At 39.0% G+C, this 16,654-nt stretch overlaps 1 protein-coding gene across 1 annotated transcript in view; it reads left to right on the plus strand.

Moving 5' to 3' along the window:
• Window positions 1-12,151, plus strand: part of IL17REL (interleukin 17 receptor E like) — a 46,863-nt gene extending 34,712 nt beyond the window's left edge. The window contains exons 10-17 of the mRNA XM_074901598.1: window positions 932-1,095; window positions 3,549-3,596; window positions 4,239-4,296; window positions 4,635-4,780; window positions 7,395-7,454; window positions 8,506-8,563; window positions 10,976-11,030; window positions 12,014-12,151. Of these exons, the coding sequence (XP_074757699.1) occupies window positions 932-1,095; window positions 3,549-3,596; window positions 4,239-4,296; window positions 4,635-4,780; window positions 7,395-7,454; window positions 8,506-8,563; window positions 10,976-11,030; window positions 12,014-12,041 (617 nt within the window). The 3' untranslated portion in view covers window positions 12,042-12,151. The remainder of the gene's footprint in view (window positions 1-931; window positions 1,096-3,548; window positions 3,597-4,238; window positions 4,297-4,634; window positions 4,781-7,394; window positions 7,455-8,505; window positions 8,564-10,975; window positions 11,031-12,013) is intronic.
• Window positions 12,152-16,654: the final 4,503 nt, after the last annotated feature.

Raw genomic sequence — 16,654 nt, forward strand, 5'->3', positions numbered from 1 at the left:
TATTGTTTGTTCACTCCTCTTGAACATGCAACTGGCCATGTTCTTAAGTTTTTGCTTCACACATAGTTGTGTAAATATATTTTTCTCCTACTTCTGACTATTAGACAAATGTAAAACTTTCCAGATTATTTCTTGAAGCAAGAACTGAAATATCAATTTGAAATTCTGTCATCCACATGCAGTTTAATCGAAAAGAAAGTCAGCATGGAGTGATTAATTTGAACAATCAAATAAATAACGGCTTTTATTTTAAAATAGTGCCTGTTAAAGATATCCCCAAATATATGCTGACTAGCTCTGAAATTATGGTGTGTCTAGTATACATAGAAAGAAGATTTCTATGAATGCTGTAGAAAAATTATTTTTTTGTGAATTATTTGCACAGCTTTATTATTGGAGTCCTTGATATTCAGCTGAAGGTTTGAATTTATCCTCTTACATACACGTGTTGCATGTAACTCCTACACAAGACACACAGAATTTAAGTCTCCAATACCATGACCTCTAGTCAGTAATGTATGGATTCATTCCAGTTTATCACAGACAGTTAACTGAAGGTCCTTGGTTAGGAATTTATGTGTGTTACATTCCCCCTGTGATTGATGGGCACATAATTAATTTCCAGGAGCTTGTGCAGCCTACTTAAGAGCCTAGGCATCATTCCCTGGTGATGTCTATCTATCACTGTAGTGGGAGACTGGTAAGACAGCTTTCAGGTTGAGTACCTCTGGTAAATGCCACCATTTTGGTGTGATGAATTCAAGTTTTACACTGTTGCAGTGCGAAAAACTGCATTTCTGACTGGTGAAAATGACAAGGAAATAGAAAAGCAATGCTTTTGGTTTGAAGCACATGTATCAGTACCAGATTTGTGAACAATTCTGATTAAGTTTTAGACATCTTGAATAACATTTCCACTCTTTGTGCACAGATACGAAGGAGCTATGGGATAATATTGTTTATAGCCCAGCGACACAAACCTTAGCTTGGGAGCCAGCCTGTCCTGTGTTTGTCATGGTTAACCTATGCAGGTTAATGAAGTCTAACGACCACTGTGAAGATATACAAAACTCTTCCAAAAATTCTCCTGAGAAAGTAAGAGCTATGCAGATTTATTCAAACTGTGAGAAGGCCATGACCAAGAACATAATGTGAAGAGCTAGACTTTGGAATTAGAACAGTTGCAAATTCCTTTCTTCTTCTCTGATACTTAAAATTATTCATAATCACAGTCTGTTCTTGTACACTAACCACATGGTTTATTCAGAGCTCATTGACTCACTATTAAGAAATAAAAAGTGGAGATGACTGTGAAGCTGGTAATGTTTGCTAAATTCTTTGGGGTAAATAGGGTCTGTTTTTCATTTATAGTAAAGGCATGATTCATCTGCCCTGACTTTGCTGTCTAAAAGATAAGTGTTCAAGTCTATGCTATTGATGTCAGATTCCCTTTAAAGTGAAGCAGACATGTTGAGAGGACAGCTCTTCTCATCTGAAGACAGGCATATAAGAAAGGTTGGAGGGATTTCTCTCTGAAGGTACCTCTTTCTTTTCAATGACTGTCACAAGAGTCTATTGTGATTACACCAGATTTGGATTTTTAACATTTAGACACCTAAAATGTAAGTGAGATGAAGCAAAATCTCTTTAAAACTTACTGGAGACATAACGGTACTTTGTAGGGCACAATTGCCTTGTACTCTGTTAAGGTCTCTCTGAAGTGCCTTCCTCAACCTGGTCCAGTGTCTTGAAATTGTGCGTGTTGAAATATTGGGTTCCTCACTTCTTCTAGCACTTATGCTCTGAAGTTGAAATGGGTTTACACTGCATGTGTCTTGAACTACTTAATACTTCAACTTGAAGTCTCATGATGCTGAATGCACTGGATTTATGTGGTTGGTTAGAATACCAGCTTTCATCTGAAAAGTAGGTTTCAGGCTTTCCTGATTGTGGAGAGAAGCCAGTAAACTTGGGATAACAACTGAAAAGCCAAATAAAATAAAATAAAAATTCTTAATTTTTGAAACTTTGAGTATTAGTCTGATGACATGATTTGGAGTGGGGGGGTGACTCAAGGCTGCTGAATGTTTTTTTGATTAGAAACTCTTGTCCAAGCATTCAGTGATTGTTCAGATTCATCACTTTAAGGGTTTCGACAAAGCTTTGATCTTGCAAAACCAAATATATTTAATTTTATACATGTGAGTGGTCCCTGTGGGATTCATCATCGGCTGACAACAAGCACAACTCATTGCTTGCAGAAAAGAAAAAGAAATTAAAAAATCCCCCAAAACCAAACACCCCCCCCCCCCCCAAAAAAAAACCAAACCAACCACCCAAAAAACAAAAGAACAACAGAAAAAGAAAGAAGCCTAAAATGAGGTTTGGCTGGTCATATCTATTACCCAGAATGCAATCCAAGATTAGGTTATTACAGATGATGAATGTTTTCCTGTGTTTATAATTTTCACGGACATGATGAATTTCCCCCTTTTTCTAATTAATCCTAAATGAAATGAAAAGAATGAATTTGATCTATTTTTTGTACAGATGACTTGTGGAGAAATCACTCTATAACTTTGGAGTTATAAAGTGGGTGTGTTTATTCAGACTCCCCATCTCACTGTAACCCTGAAGAACACCTCTACAGTGTGCTGGAGACTGCTGCCTCATACAGTGCCAGCTCCCCCAGTGAATCCACACATGCTGCACACCCTAATACCATGGATATATACTGACTTAGGCTCAGCAGCTACATAACCCTTCTCTCAAATTTGGGTGGGGCTTTCTCTGTTGATGGCAATGCTGTCTCCATATCTGAATGGTTTCTTACAGAACTATCTTTTGTGACCATATGTAGACATACCCAAGGACATCCATTATGTTATTCTCAAAAAAAGTTACAGGAATGGTCATGATGCCGTATGTTGTGTGTAGGGTCCATTGTGCTCAGTCACTTGAGCAATGGTGTTTGTTTAAATAAGATCACCTACATGGGTACCAACTGTTTATATGAGACAAGGCTTTTTATGGTGAAGCCCTTGGCAGGTGAACAGCAGTTAAATCGAGAAAGCAATATTTTGTAGGTCACTTAAGCAGATGTTTTAAATTCAGTCTACATTTAAGTCTTTTCTGGAACAGGGATATGGAAAATAGAAAAATTTCTGAACTGAAGGTGGAACAACACTTTTGGGTGTATGTTTGAAAGTTCTGCTGAGTCGCTGATGAATGGTAAATAAGGGACTGAACTTAGATGTCTGTGTAATCAGAATTTTGCACATGAGCCACTGCAGAATCAATTCAGTGACTCTCGTTGGTCAGACTGACTATAAAAATGCTATGTTACAGATAAAATGAAGCAAATTATTCAGTAGTCCAAAGTAGCGGTTGTTTCTATTTTTAATATTCTATGTGATTAACTTCCTGGGATGTTTATGAAGTAAACAAACTGGTTCCCTTCTCAGTAATCAAACAATGAAAACTATAGGTAATTGACTTTGTGAAACTAGTTAATGAAAGTAGCTAATGCTGAGTGCTTTCTTTTCAAGCAGATTAAATATTCTCGTGTGGACACTCACCCAAGACTTTGCATGAAGGTAAAGGGATTTCTTTGCAAAACACCTGCTAACTGTCCTCTTTCTGTCAGCTCTAAAAGAATGAGGTTCTAATGTTCTTTAGGATCGATAATTTGTTTCATAGCTCTGATTAATTGGAAGCAAGAATTAAGGAAATATGAAAGAATAGATTAAAAGCAGGTTCTTCTGAAGTGCAGCAGCAGATCAGATTGTGCCCTCTGTTTCTCTGCTTAAGCAAAGCAGAGGAAAAGTGTTTTAGGTCAACTCAAACTCTGAAGCATGCACCAAACTTACATATAAAGTTTTCCATATTAAATATTTGGTAATAAAAATGATCAATACACTACATTTACTGGAGTACCTTTTATTATTCTAGAAGAGAAAAGAATGACACCTAAGGTTAATACAGGCATATTATTGTTTTCTTTTAGATTACTTTTAAGTCAGTGGAACTACAGGTTTCAGTAAAATAAGCATGTGCATAAATACCTGGAGAATTGGGGGACCTAATTTAAATCAAGGGTTGAAAGATACAATAGACCAGGAAAGATGTGAATTCACCTTCTGCAACTTTCTGAAATCCACTGATCATCTCTAGTTGAATCTGTAGCCACAGACTGAAATTGAAAAATCAGTTTTCCTAACAGATTTCTCTGCTTTCAGTTTACAACCAAGCAAGGCTCTTGGGTTAAATGTCCATTTGCTCATGGGGAATTTCCAGGTAAATATATTTTTTAAATTACATAATACTAAATTGTGAAAAATATTTAAATCAATCACTAGATATGAACCTTCCTCAGTAAGCAAGTGAGATATGTTCACCTCACTGTAGCTTCTAAATTATGGCAAAGAGATTTGTCAGCTTGCTACTTTTATGTATCCCCAGCAGATCAAGTGTTTATCAGTATAAAAAGTAACTAGTGGGGATCAAAATAATTACTCGCATATTATTTGACTGCACTTAACTAATTAAAAAGGCATTTATTTTAAATATTACAATTTAGAATATAATATATGGTCCTTGTGCATCTAAAAGTAAGTCTTTTCCCCTAATATCAGCTTGGAAAATGAGAACTGCTGCAGTTGCAGAACAAATACAAGTTTTCTTCACATCCCAAACCAAGGCACGATTCTCAGTGCTTGTGTGTAACAGGACGCAGCTGGCCTCATGTGAATCTGTTGGGATGCACCATTCAGTCTCTGTGGTTTGTATATGTTATTTCTTAAACATTGTAAGACTTTAAAATATATCTGACTGCATTCATTAAATATTCCATTTATCACTGCAGCTTGAAAGCATTAATAAACCCATGCACATACATATTGGAACACATACTGGAACATTTTTAAAGCATGTAGTTCTAATTCTGATCCAACACTGAAGCAAGAAATAAATAAGGATTGTGAAGTCAAATGAATCACATCACAGGAAGTGGCTATTGAGTGAGACCTTGCTGTGCTTTAAACATCATCTTTGTGGTGTAGTATTTCTATTACGTACATGACAAATGTTAGTATTAGTATTTCATATATGGGTCACTGATACAACTGACCTGGCAAATCTCACATCATGAAATGTAAGACTTGAGGCATAAATCCATGATGATGAGCCCCGCTAAATCTCACAGCTGCCAAAACAAAGTCAACACACAAAAAAAGGTAAAAGTCTTCAGCCAAATGAGTTTTTTGGGCTGTCTGACTGTGACTACACAACTGCTTCTTCCAGCAAAGTGGGAGACAGAGGGAAAAAAGATTATGGGAGGGTGAGATTTCTGTTTCAGGCAGCAGCTGGTCAGAAAATGGGAGCTTCATTCCTCTCTTGCAACTAAGCCTGTATCTCATACACTTTCAGTGCAGCACCGTGGCTTGCCCTTGCCATTCAACCTTCCCAACCAGAGTTGCCTTGTTGGCCTGACCTGTGATCTACTGAGAGGTACATCTGAAAAGCAGGGTCAAAGAGAAGAGGAGTGGCCATAGTATTATTTTTCAAATACGAGAATATTAGCAGGATAGGTTCTAGGAGCTACTAGGACCACCCTGCTGAAAGGCATCCTGCTTGTTCAGCAGCCAGCTCCTCACTAGTCTTATGTCCACCCCTAAATGTGTGCTCCTGCTGCCTGCTCCACTGATGAGGTATATCAGATGTCATATGATGGATTTTGAGAAAGTTGAGAAATTAATATGTTGTGATTTCTACTGTTATTCCTGACTGTGCCCACTTACTTCATGCTGCTGTAGGGGGATGTGCTTTAGAAGACACAAGCATGCTGTAGCTCCTACCCCTGTCCTCTTTTCTAAGATATCTTCCAGCTGTACTTCCTTTGCCACTGTATGCACATACATGCTGCAGCTGTGACTTTTTCAAGTACCTCTGATGCTTTCAGTGGGAAGGGTGCATATACCAGGGGGTAGCTGACAAGGAGGCAGTTATGAATAAGAACTTCCTAAACTCAGAGGGGTGGACACTGAAAGCTGAATTGATTTTCTAATTAATCAGTTCAAGTCTTTATTACATCTCTGGTGCTGAATGTAACAGAGAAGCTGTTAAAAGCAGTTTCCCAACTCAGCTGTGCTGCTGAAGCTAAGCACATGCTAAGTGGAACATGATAACTGCTTCTGCAGGAGATCCCAGAGCTGAATAATCATGGGGAAAGGCTGGGAAAAAACAGCTATCCTGATCAACACAGACCACAGAGGGCATTGGTGGCACTGTCAAGAGATTGTCTTAATGGGAAAAGATGTCTGGGGAAATGCTGTATTATTGGCAAAGATGGAGATTTGCATGGTAGAAGAGTTGTCAAACACTATGTTCAGTGAACATTTACAGTGGCACTTTGCTTCAACTGGCCTATTTCACATGAAATCTGTGGAATTATGGCTTTCTGGTTTTAAAGGTTCCCTGTGTGAATTACTAAGTGAGAAGGGTAATGGTGAAGCACCAATAAATCACATCTAGGTATTGAAATGTGTGTTTCATGAAGGGCACTGATGCATTTAAAAATGCTTTTTTCTTCCTTCTGGTACAAAGCTGTTATGTCCTCTGGTGCTGTGACAGAATGGGAGCCCACATAAAAATGGAGCCCACAAAACCCCACATACAGTTCCTGTCTCAACACCATGAGCAATATACACAAAATTTTCATCAAGACGTAGCTCTGTGTTCCTTGAAACCAATGTTCTTTATTTACCTAGTAATCCCTGTTCAGCTGTGCTCAGAAAGGAACATATTCACCTAATTTGCCTGAAATTATTTCAGGAGTTTGCCACACTAAAGAGAGCAGTGTAGGATTCATAGCTATTAGTGGAGTAACTAACAATATTTTGAGGACAAACATAAACAATCAAACATTAAATGTCAGAACAGTCATTTAGGACAATTTTGCCCTAAGGCTGAACTTGTTCTCAGCATACAATGTGATGGGGAATCCAGAACTATAAAGAAAGGGTCATTCCTTGAACTCACGTACACCAGGGAAAGGAAGTGAAGATGCTCATTGGCTAACGTGGTGTGAGCAGCCATGGTGGAAAGGGTGTCCTGCCTTATGATGCTTCATCAAATGCAGGAACATTTTTCCTCTTCCCGTGCTGCCCAAATTGTGCTTGGCAAAGCTACACCAGCTGCTTATGGTCATCGAGATCTGGGGATATCTCTGAAAATAAATAACCTTCCATAATGAGTATGTATTTTATTAATTTTCTGACACAATAGAATATGTAGCATTATTGACAAACAAACCAAAGAACTGGAGAGACACAACACATTTTCATTGTTTGAGGGTATGGAAAATAATAGTTTTCAATTTGTTTTCTTTTCATTAGGGAGATTCTGTATCAATCACTATGTCACGGGAAATGTGTGGGTCAGCAATTTGCATTCAGGTATGTGTCTTGATATTGCCAAGTACTCTATACAAGATAAACAAATCATTAGTAAAAAAAAAAAAGAAAACCACCAGGCACTCTCACTGCTTTCTCCTCCCAGCCAAATCTGATTACTGTGCAAATGGAATTGGCAAAGAGCATTAATGAGAGATGGCATAATGCTGCCACCATCTCTCATTGAGATGACATTAATTACCAGAGAAGTTGCTCTCCATGATCTTGCTCCTTTGTCAGTGGCAGATAAAGGGATATCATGAGGAAATTGTTAATCTTGACTTTATATATCCCTTTGTAATAAAAAGTTCTAAGGTATCAAAAGATCCAAGTAAATCATAGATGAATTTTTCAAAAATAGACATTAGCTGGAAAAGGTTAGACATATAGCTAACAGTACAATAAGTGCATAGAATGCTAGAATTAGCACTTCTGAAAGCAGAGCTGAGCAAATTATTTCTGACATTTTTGTACACTATTTACATAACTGAACTTTATTAAGACAAAATTAATAGAAAATGGCCATGAAGCTGATTGATAGATTTATTCCTCTCTGGAGTTAATGTTCTCAGCAGACACCAGGACAAGAGAGACTGACAGCCAGAGCTGTGAGGCTTCAGCAGCTGCCCAGGAAGGCCTTTATAAGCTTCACTTTCTGCTGCTAGGAAGAAAGGGTCAAGATGGAAGTGAGATTGGCAAGAGCCTTCTGGGTAGTAAGAGTTGTTCTTTCCCTAGTGAAAAATCAGATTTAGTGGTAAAACTGATGCATTCTTGCATAAATAATTTATTCTGTAAATAAGACATCTGTCAGAATACAGTTCTACAGCCCTCCTCAAAAAAAAATCTGACTCATTTTATCATTTAGAAACCTAAAAGTGATTGCAACTCACTAAATATACACTAGACCAGCAATCTCCATATGCATTTATTTAAAAACAAAATAAAAAGTGCAGTCGCTTGAGTAAAATAATAAAGCAAGCTCATTTTGTCAACACAAGTGTTTAGTAACAGTTCTGCTGAAAGGGGAATAAGACTCAACTCTTTCTTTTAAAAGGGCTGGAGGACTGATGTAGATTATTCAGTTCCACTGCAGATCTGTGATATTCACTGTGGTAAGTATGAATGATAACAAAGTAAGAATTAGGTCTTGATTGTATAGAAGAGAGCACCTCACCTGTAGTGTGTCTTCATTGGGAAACAGGTGGGATTCACCTGACTGAACGTGGGTCTGCATGTGAGCTAGAAATATTCAGCTTCCTTTATAGACAATGGACTTGTATACCTTGACTGGCTTTTAATTAGCTACTGCAAGGGCAACTTGTGTGGCTGTCTGTTTTCTCTGCTTCCTGGGTGAGTTTTCCATCCTGTGCCGGGTTCTGCATGCCACACCTGTATTTACCTTGCTGTTGGTACATGAGGTAACTAGTTAAAAACAATCATTGGCAAATAGGCACACAGTGCTACTGTTAATTCCCCACCTCTACAAATGGGACAGTAGTGCTTCCTTCCACTGCAGAAGTACGGTGAGAATATTATTATGAGTTGAGGCACACTTAGATACACTCATGGAGTCAGAATATTATGAAATCTTCAAGCCTTGCAAGGAAGGCATTGCAGAAGTTAGTGAGTTCAGAGTGAACTAAGGCTGTGGGGTTTACAGCGAAGAGCACAGGAGTAGACTGACTAGTTTAGAACTAAAAAGTCTAAAAGGAGTCAAGCTGAGAGAAAGATCAATCTAAGCATTGCCAAAACCACCTTCCCAAACCCACCCAAACAAACTACCTGCCCTCCCAGGTCATTGTAAACAGTGATTTCTATGACAGATTTTCTCTGGTCAGTTAACTCTGTCCGTTAACTATTCAGATCCAGATTTGGAAGCCTCATACTAAAGGAGGGGGCTTGAATCTCTAGTCTAAATGTTCTCTGTGCAAGCACTTGCATAATTCTAGTTCAGGTTTCTTCTCCACTTAAAAACTCATAACAAGCCCACTCAAGGTGAATCAATTAAAAATCAGAGCATTGTGATTCATGTAGTCTGGATGCATTTTCCTTATTCATACTTTCCTTTTAACAAATGTGAAAGCTATGATGAAAGTGTGTAAAATAATGAAAGGCTCCAGAGCTGGCAGGCTGGGGATTCCCCTCTACTTTATAGTAGGAGAGAATCGTTATATATATAGTAGGAGAGCATGTTAAATGGAAATAATGGAACGCCAAAAACTGACTAAAGAAATTTTTGGGCACAGTATTTGATTTAAATGTGGGACTTTTTGATCAATAATTTGTGGAGATTCAGAAAAGAATATAAGAAACTGTGTGCATATCAAGAATATAAGAACTGTAATGCATGATCACTGTGTTTATTGTATAGAGGATATTAACCTCATGCTTCATGGATTCTGCCATACTTTATATTTCTGGAATAATGTGATCCACATTAGCAAGTGGATAATTCCATCTATGTCAGCTGACCAGGAGGGGGTTCCCAAGACCTCACTATGAGGCAGATGGTACAAGTCAGTGTCAGAGATGGGAAACTGAACTAGGTGGGTCCAACTCATTGCTGTAATTCCTGTGTTCTTAATGGCTTGAAGGAGCCATCAACGGCTTGCCACGTGTAAGATTTTCAATGTAGTAGTAATAGCATTACTACTAACGATTTTTCGTATTCTTAAATGCTTATTTTCTACAGCAAACATATTTTGTCAAGCACTAGCTTTTTAAAATTAAGAAATGATGGGAGTTTCTTAAAGACAATGTCACCAAGAGTGATAATTCTTACACTGGGATGCTATAGTGTTTGAACCTAAGATGTTAAGAAAGTCCACATAAAGGTGAAGGGAATATTCAACCCAAGATTTTTCCATAATTTGTGACAATTTGGACTGCACAAAATGTCAGAAATGAGATTTATAATTCTTATAATGGCATAGTGAAAATAGTGAAAATATTTACTGCATACATCTTTCTAAAATAGATATTTACATTGTTAAGTATCACTGTTAAAGACTCCGAGCAGCATCAGTGTGTCCAAAAGAGCCATGTTATTAACATGTATTTTGTTACTCAAAACCAAGATTCAAGTGATGACAGTATCCATTATAAAACCTCCCGGTGTAGCTAACCGTCATGAAGACTACACTCTTTCCAGCCACAAGAGGAGTTTTCTGGCATACAGAATACCTTATATTGCAAAGCATTGCCTTTTTCTATCAGTAGCTGTGTTTGGAATTAGCATGGCTTAGCCTTATTTGCTCTACAGAGGATGGAAATGGGAAAATAACTTCTTTTTGCATTTAATAGCATTGACTTAGAGGCAAAACCTTGTGTTCTTTTTAAATTTTATTTTTCCTTTGGGCAGTTTTCTGGATTTTGTTTAACATAGCTAAACATTTTGAGACATTATTGTAAAGAAACTTAACTATTCTGAATAAATCAATAATCCAAATCAGTTAATGTGAGAACAAATGAGCGAATCATAATGAAAACAAAATGGCAACCTACATTTGAACTTGTTTCTGCAGGTTTTTGTGATCAGACATACAGTGATAGAAACCCAGAAAAGGCCATGACACACAGGTATCTATCCAATGTATAGTTTAAAACATCTTTGAGAGTTGATGGTGTTGTTAAACCTGAAAACATATCATTGGCCTCTCTAAAGAACAGAAGCAATGTCTGAGCGAATTTTGTACTAGCCAGCAGGAATATCAGGTTCCTATCTCTCCCCATTTCTTGTCCCCACTGAAGACATCTCTTGCTTGTGTGCTCTCCCTCCTCTTTCTCTCTCTATTGCACCACAGTGCAGTCTGGCATCAGAGGTAGCTGCCTTGCTGCCACGGAGAGAGGACAAAGGGAGACAAGTAACCAGTGGAAGCAAGAAGTTCGTAAAGTAACAAGGCAACCTCAAAGAGCCCTGGAACAATCTCAGATTTGCTGAGCATGACATTCACATTATTTTCACTTGCCTCCTGCTTTTTCCCTGACATTTGCAGGCAGATCAGTCCCCTCTGTGCTCTCACTCATTAGATGTGTCTGCTCAGCTGTTCCAGTGATTCTTTTCATTCTCACAGCCATTTGCAAAACACCTGTTCTTAAATTGTAATCAAATCAGTAATTAATGCAGCCCATGCATGTATGATTTGGTAGACCCAGAGCTCTTAAAAATGCTCTTCCTTTAAGGATACCCTTTCAGAGGCATTCGAGAATAGCAGGAGCAACTTAGAACTCCGGAGAGAATAGAGATGCTCGAAAAGCCCTTGTTCAAAGATGGGAAAAACATGCAGCTTTGCAGAAGTTATGCAAGTCATGTGGTTGAAAAGGGGCTACCATTTTGCTTCGAGGCAGTCTTTTCCCTTGTCAGAAGATACCATTACAGAATAAAGTATCTTGGTTTTGTCACTTGTTCATATGAATGCTGTGTGGACTGTGACAGTGAAGTCCACAAACTGTAGACAGATGGTTACATTTGTTATTTAACTCCAACTGTATATGAACGCAATGAACTCTCACACTTCAGAGCAAAGCAGCCAATCTTCTTTCCTCTTTTGTTTTTCCCCTAGAATGAAGAGTGTGCATTCCTTGCACTGAATTTAAGAACACATTTTCAAGGTTCTTAGTATCTTTTCACCATCAAGCTGCATTCTGGTTTAACTTGCAAATCTTGTCTAACTGGTCATCTCTCATGTTAGTAGTTTCTGCTAAATACTGAGATTGTTCACATGAGTGAAGAATTTAGCAAGCTAAACCTATTCTAACATATCCAAAAGAAGCTGTATTATTGTGCCTCATTTCCCAATATTTCAAAACAAAAAATGTCTTAGATCATTTAGAGAATCAGGTTCACATTTGCTGTCTAAATGAATATTTTATATAAAATATGTTATAAATGAGTACCTTCGTAGTACCTTGTGTACCTATAGAACAAGTATTTCAGATTTTCTTATTTGTAACCTTCATTTTTAAACCAGAAGCAAAACATTTTGAGAAATTAAGAATAAAGGAAGATTTCTTATCTTTGTTACATTAATGTTCTTTGTAATGTCCTTTGTTTTCTGTTGCCATTCTGATGATCTCACCAAGGTGGACCATACTCCTTAAATATGTCTAACAACTGCTTTCTGTGTTTGCATTTGTATTTGACTTGGACATAACTTTCTTATTTGTCTGAGAAGGTACATGTCTTTGGCTTGATAGCTATTTAAAACTGTTATGTGGAAATCCAGTCTAGAAGGAAATAGTTTAGTGGAAGGATTTTAAGGTTTTTTTCCATTATATCAGTATTTATACTCTATTGTTGAGAATATTACACACTGTACTGATTATCAAACATTTGGCCTTTATTTCACTGAATACTCCTGTCAAACATCCTTACTTCCTGTTGTGTAACAAGGAAATAAAGTCAACTAAAAGATGATTAATAGCAAATCCTGAAACCATGTGGAATTGCTCATGGAGGGTGGGGAATGAGGGTCTGGAACAAGAAGTTGATCAATAAAAAAAAATTTCCATCTGAATGTGTTTTTTTGTTTCAAGACATTCAAAGACCGATTTATAGGAGACAAATATGGTGTAAGAGACATATCTGTTGTTTTGAAACATGAGGGTTTTGAGGTGCCCTGAAGAGGACAAATTCTGCTTGACTCCTTTGATAGCAAGGCTTCATTGCATAGACTACACATATGTTAGATATATTCTTATTCCAAGGAGTGCTACAGCTCCAAAAGCAGAGAAGGCAAGACAGCTTTCCTGAAGCATTTAGTTACTTGCTTTGGCTGTGAAATAGAAGCACTGATCTATTCGGACATCTGCTTTTCCTTTAATACCCTCCAGACTGCAGCCAGAAACATGGCATTCAGCCATTCAACTGAGAGAGCATCATAACACTACTCTCTTGACTTTCCTCCAGTAGAAAAGTCTTTTCTGTTGGAAAGGTTGATTTGTACAGTGTGCTTTTTATTGCAGCAAAGTCTTAAGATCAGCTGTTTGAATATGTCCTCAGACTGACAATGAATTAAAATTTTACAGGTGTGACAGGATCTGAAAACCTCAGTGTAGCTAAGACAAAACACAATCTTCAATGAGAAGTTCATAGGAGGTCCTGAAGCAACAATAGCTGTGCTGACGCTCTATGCTTTCAATGATAAAAGTCCTGTTTCAGCTGCACAGACGCTAAATCTCTTGCAGTATATCTTCTCTTGTTGGCTGCAGTGATGGAAATAGCAAAGAGGATGTGACCAGCCATGGTCCTGATCACTTTCGTGCTGCTTTACAGTAAAGCCTGAATGGTGAACATAGCAGGCATGTCACTTAAATTAACTGTCTGAAAGTAAAGTGTTCATTTAAAGGTAGTAGTCTAGGCTCCCATGATGGCCACTACAGACAGATAGGTACTTCCCAAGCACACTTCATTCTGCTTGGATACTTGTTTTAGAGGGAGCCTAGACAACTTAGCCTAAATGTTTACCATTGAGGCATTCCTGTTTATGGCAATATTTGCAAATAATAGTATCTCCATACTTCAGTTCAGGTCTGCCTCTTTGTGTTTGTGTAGTGAGAAAATTGCTGGTAGCTTTTCTGATTGACTCCCAAGCTGATCTTTGAGTCCTGATTCTAATACACTTCAGGTAAATATTGTCTTTTCTGATTACAAATTCCTGCTCCATCTGAGACTAGCTCTTCCCACTCTCTCAAGTAGTGACTTGGACCACCCTATACATGTAACACAGTGGAAGGAGTTCCACTCAGGTGCTGCCTTTTCTCGAGAAATTAAAGAGTTTTACATTACTAAGCTACCAGATAATACTGTTCTTGTGACACTACAGCTGCAAAAATAGTGTTTTGTTTGCTTGTTCTTTTTTACATGACATTTTAAATGTTGGTAGGGCAATCCTGAAAGAACGTATGAGAATCTTTCCCAACTCTAAAAGTATTCATTTTACTCTGCTGACCACTGAAATATTTTATTTTCTCACCGAAACTATGGAATAGTTTTGCAGTATTGACCGAAGCACAAGTAAATGTGCTGTAATAGTCAAATGCAAAAATCCCCTTTGTGGTTGCCTATAGACTTGGCTAATTCTGCAGAGCCTCCATTCTTTTGTTGAAGGAAATTCCCTTCTTGCTTATTGTGGGCTCAGTCCAATCACCCTATTTTTGAGACAACCTGCAGTTATTTTGTTTTCATGTCATCTGTACATTCTTACTATTACCACAGAGCATCAAATATCCCAGTTCTTCTGATATTAGCATATATCAGAATATCATTGAGGTATAGTAAAAACACTGATAGATGCTTTGCAGTAATCTCTTCAGAAGACTTTCAGTTGTGTCTAGTGCATTACACAAACCTGAAACTAACATTTAAAGTTACCACATAAGTTAAAGTCATTCTCCTCCACTTATTTAGGGATTTATTTGCACTTGCCACACCCACACTGGGTCTGGTGTGGGAAACCAGACTGATGCTGCAGCAGTATTTTGGCTGTCTTTAGTTGCAGTAGTGGATACATTTCCCTGAGAGCAAGTTCTAGCTGTGTGGTATGCTTGAATTGCTACACCCTAATGAGTAGCTGTGTATTCACTAAGCTGTAATAATAGCCACAGCAGATCTAGTCCAATGCTCTGCAGTCTGTGTCCCCGACCCATCTCTTCTCTGGACTTCTGATAACCTGCTTCAGAGAAATAAATGGGAAGAGAAATAATGACTACTTTTGTAGGGTTTACTGCTGATTTCACTTCCTGAACTACAGTCAGGCATGTGTGAGCCAGCAGAAGGGAAGCAAACCAGCTGTAGAGGCTACAGTGCTGCTCCTGTTAGTTCCTTAGGCAGCAGATTGACTGAACTGTAATGTAACACTGCAAGCTGATCATGTACCTCTGCCTACTAAAGAGAAGAAAATTTATTTTCTTCAATTTACTGTGAAAAGTTGCAATGAACGAATTCCCTTTACTCACATTGTGTAACAGCTGGCCTTAAAAAATGGTGACTTTATCTTATATCTCATATCCCCTGTAGGTTTTTTTATTGTGCATAAAAATATCTTTCTGTGATTAACAAAACAATTTTTCTCTCTTATCCAGAAAGCCCTTTAGTGCAAAAATGTAATGCTGCTGTGTTTAGTGCAGTACTGGAACAAGTTCATTAGCAACAGTGGGAACTAGTACCCCCATCCCTCTTCTGGTTTTCTACCACTCCAAGCCATTGTCAGTATCACTGGATTACATTTTGCAGGAATAGGCCCTTTTATCAGGCACTAAGTGTCACTTTTGAAAAACTTTAATTAAATGCTTATTGGATGAGGGAAAGGCTGTGGATGTTCTTTACCTTGACTTTAGCAAGGCCTTTGACATCATTTCCCACAGCATTGTCCTGGCGAAACTGGCTGCTCATGGCTTGGATGGGCACACGCTTTGCTGGGTAAAAAACTGTCTGGATGGCCGGGCCCAAAGAGTTGTGGTGAACGGAGTTAAATCCAGTTGGCAGCCGGTCACAAGTGGTGTCCCCCAGGGCTCGGTTTTGGGGCCACTCCTGTTCAACATCTTTATTGATGATCTAGACGAGGGGATCGAGGGCACCCTCAGTCAGTTTGCAGCTGACACCCAGTTGGGTGGGAGTGTTGATCTGCTCGAGGGTAGGGAGGCTCTGCAGAGAGACCTGGACAGGCTGGAGCCATGGGCTGAGGCCAACTGGGGGAGTTTCCATAAGGCCAAATGCCGGGGGCTGCCCTTGGGCCACAACAACCCCCAGCAGCGCTACAGGCTTGGGGAGGAGTGGCTGGAGAGCTGCCAGTCAGAGAGGGACCTGGGGGTGTTGATTGACAGCCGGCTGCACAGGAGCCAGCAGTGTGCCCAGGTGGCCAAGAAGGCCAATGGCATCCTGGCTTGTGTCAGCAATAGCGTGGCCAGCAGGGACAGGGAAGGGATCTTACCCCTGTACTCGGCACTGGTGAGGCCGCCCCTCGATTCCTGTGTTCAGTTTTGGGCCCCTCACTACAAAAAGGACATTGAATGACTCGAGCGTGTCCAGAGAAGGGCAACAGAGCTGGTGCAGGGTCTGGAGCACAGGTCGTACGAGGAGCGGCTGAGGGAACTGGGGGTGTTTAGTCTGGAGAAGAGGAGGATGAGGGGAGACCTCATGGCCCTCTACAGCTACCTGAAAGAAGGGTGCAGAGAGCTGGGGATGAGTCTCTTTAACCAAGTAA

Source organism: Athene noctua, chromosome 3, assembly GCF_965140245.1.
Source record: "Athene noctua chromosome 3, bAthNoc1.hap1.1, whole genome shotgun sequence".
Lineage (NCBI taxonomy): Eukaryota > Metazoa > Chordata > Aves > Strigiformes > Strigidae > Athene > Athene noctua.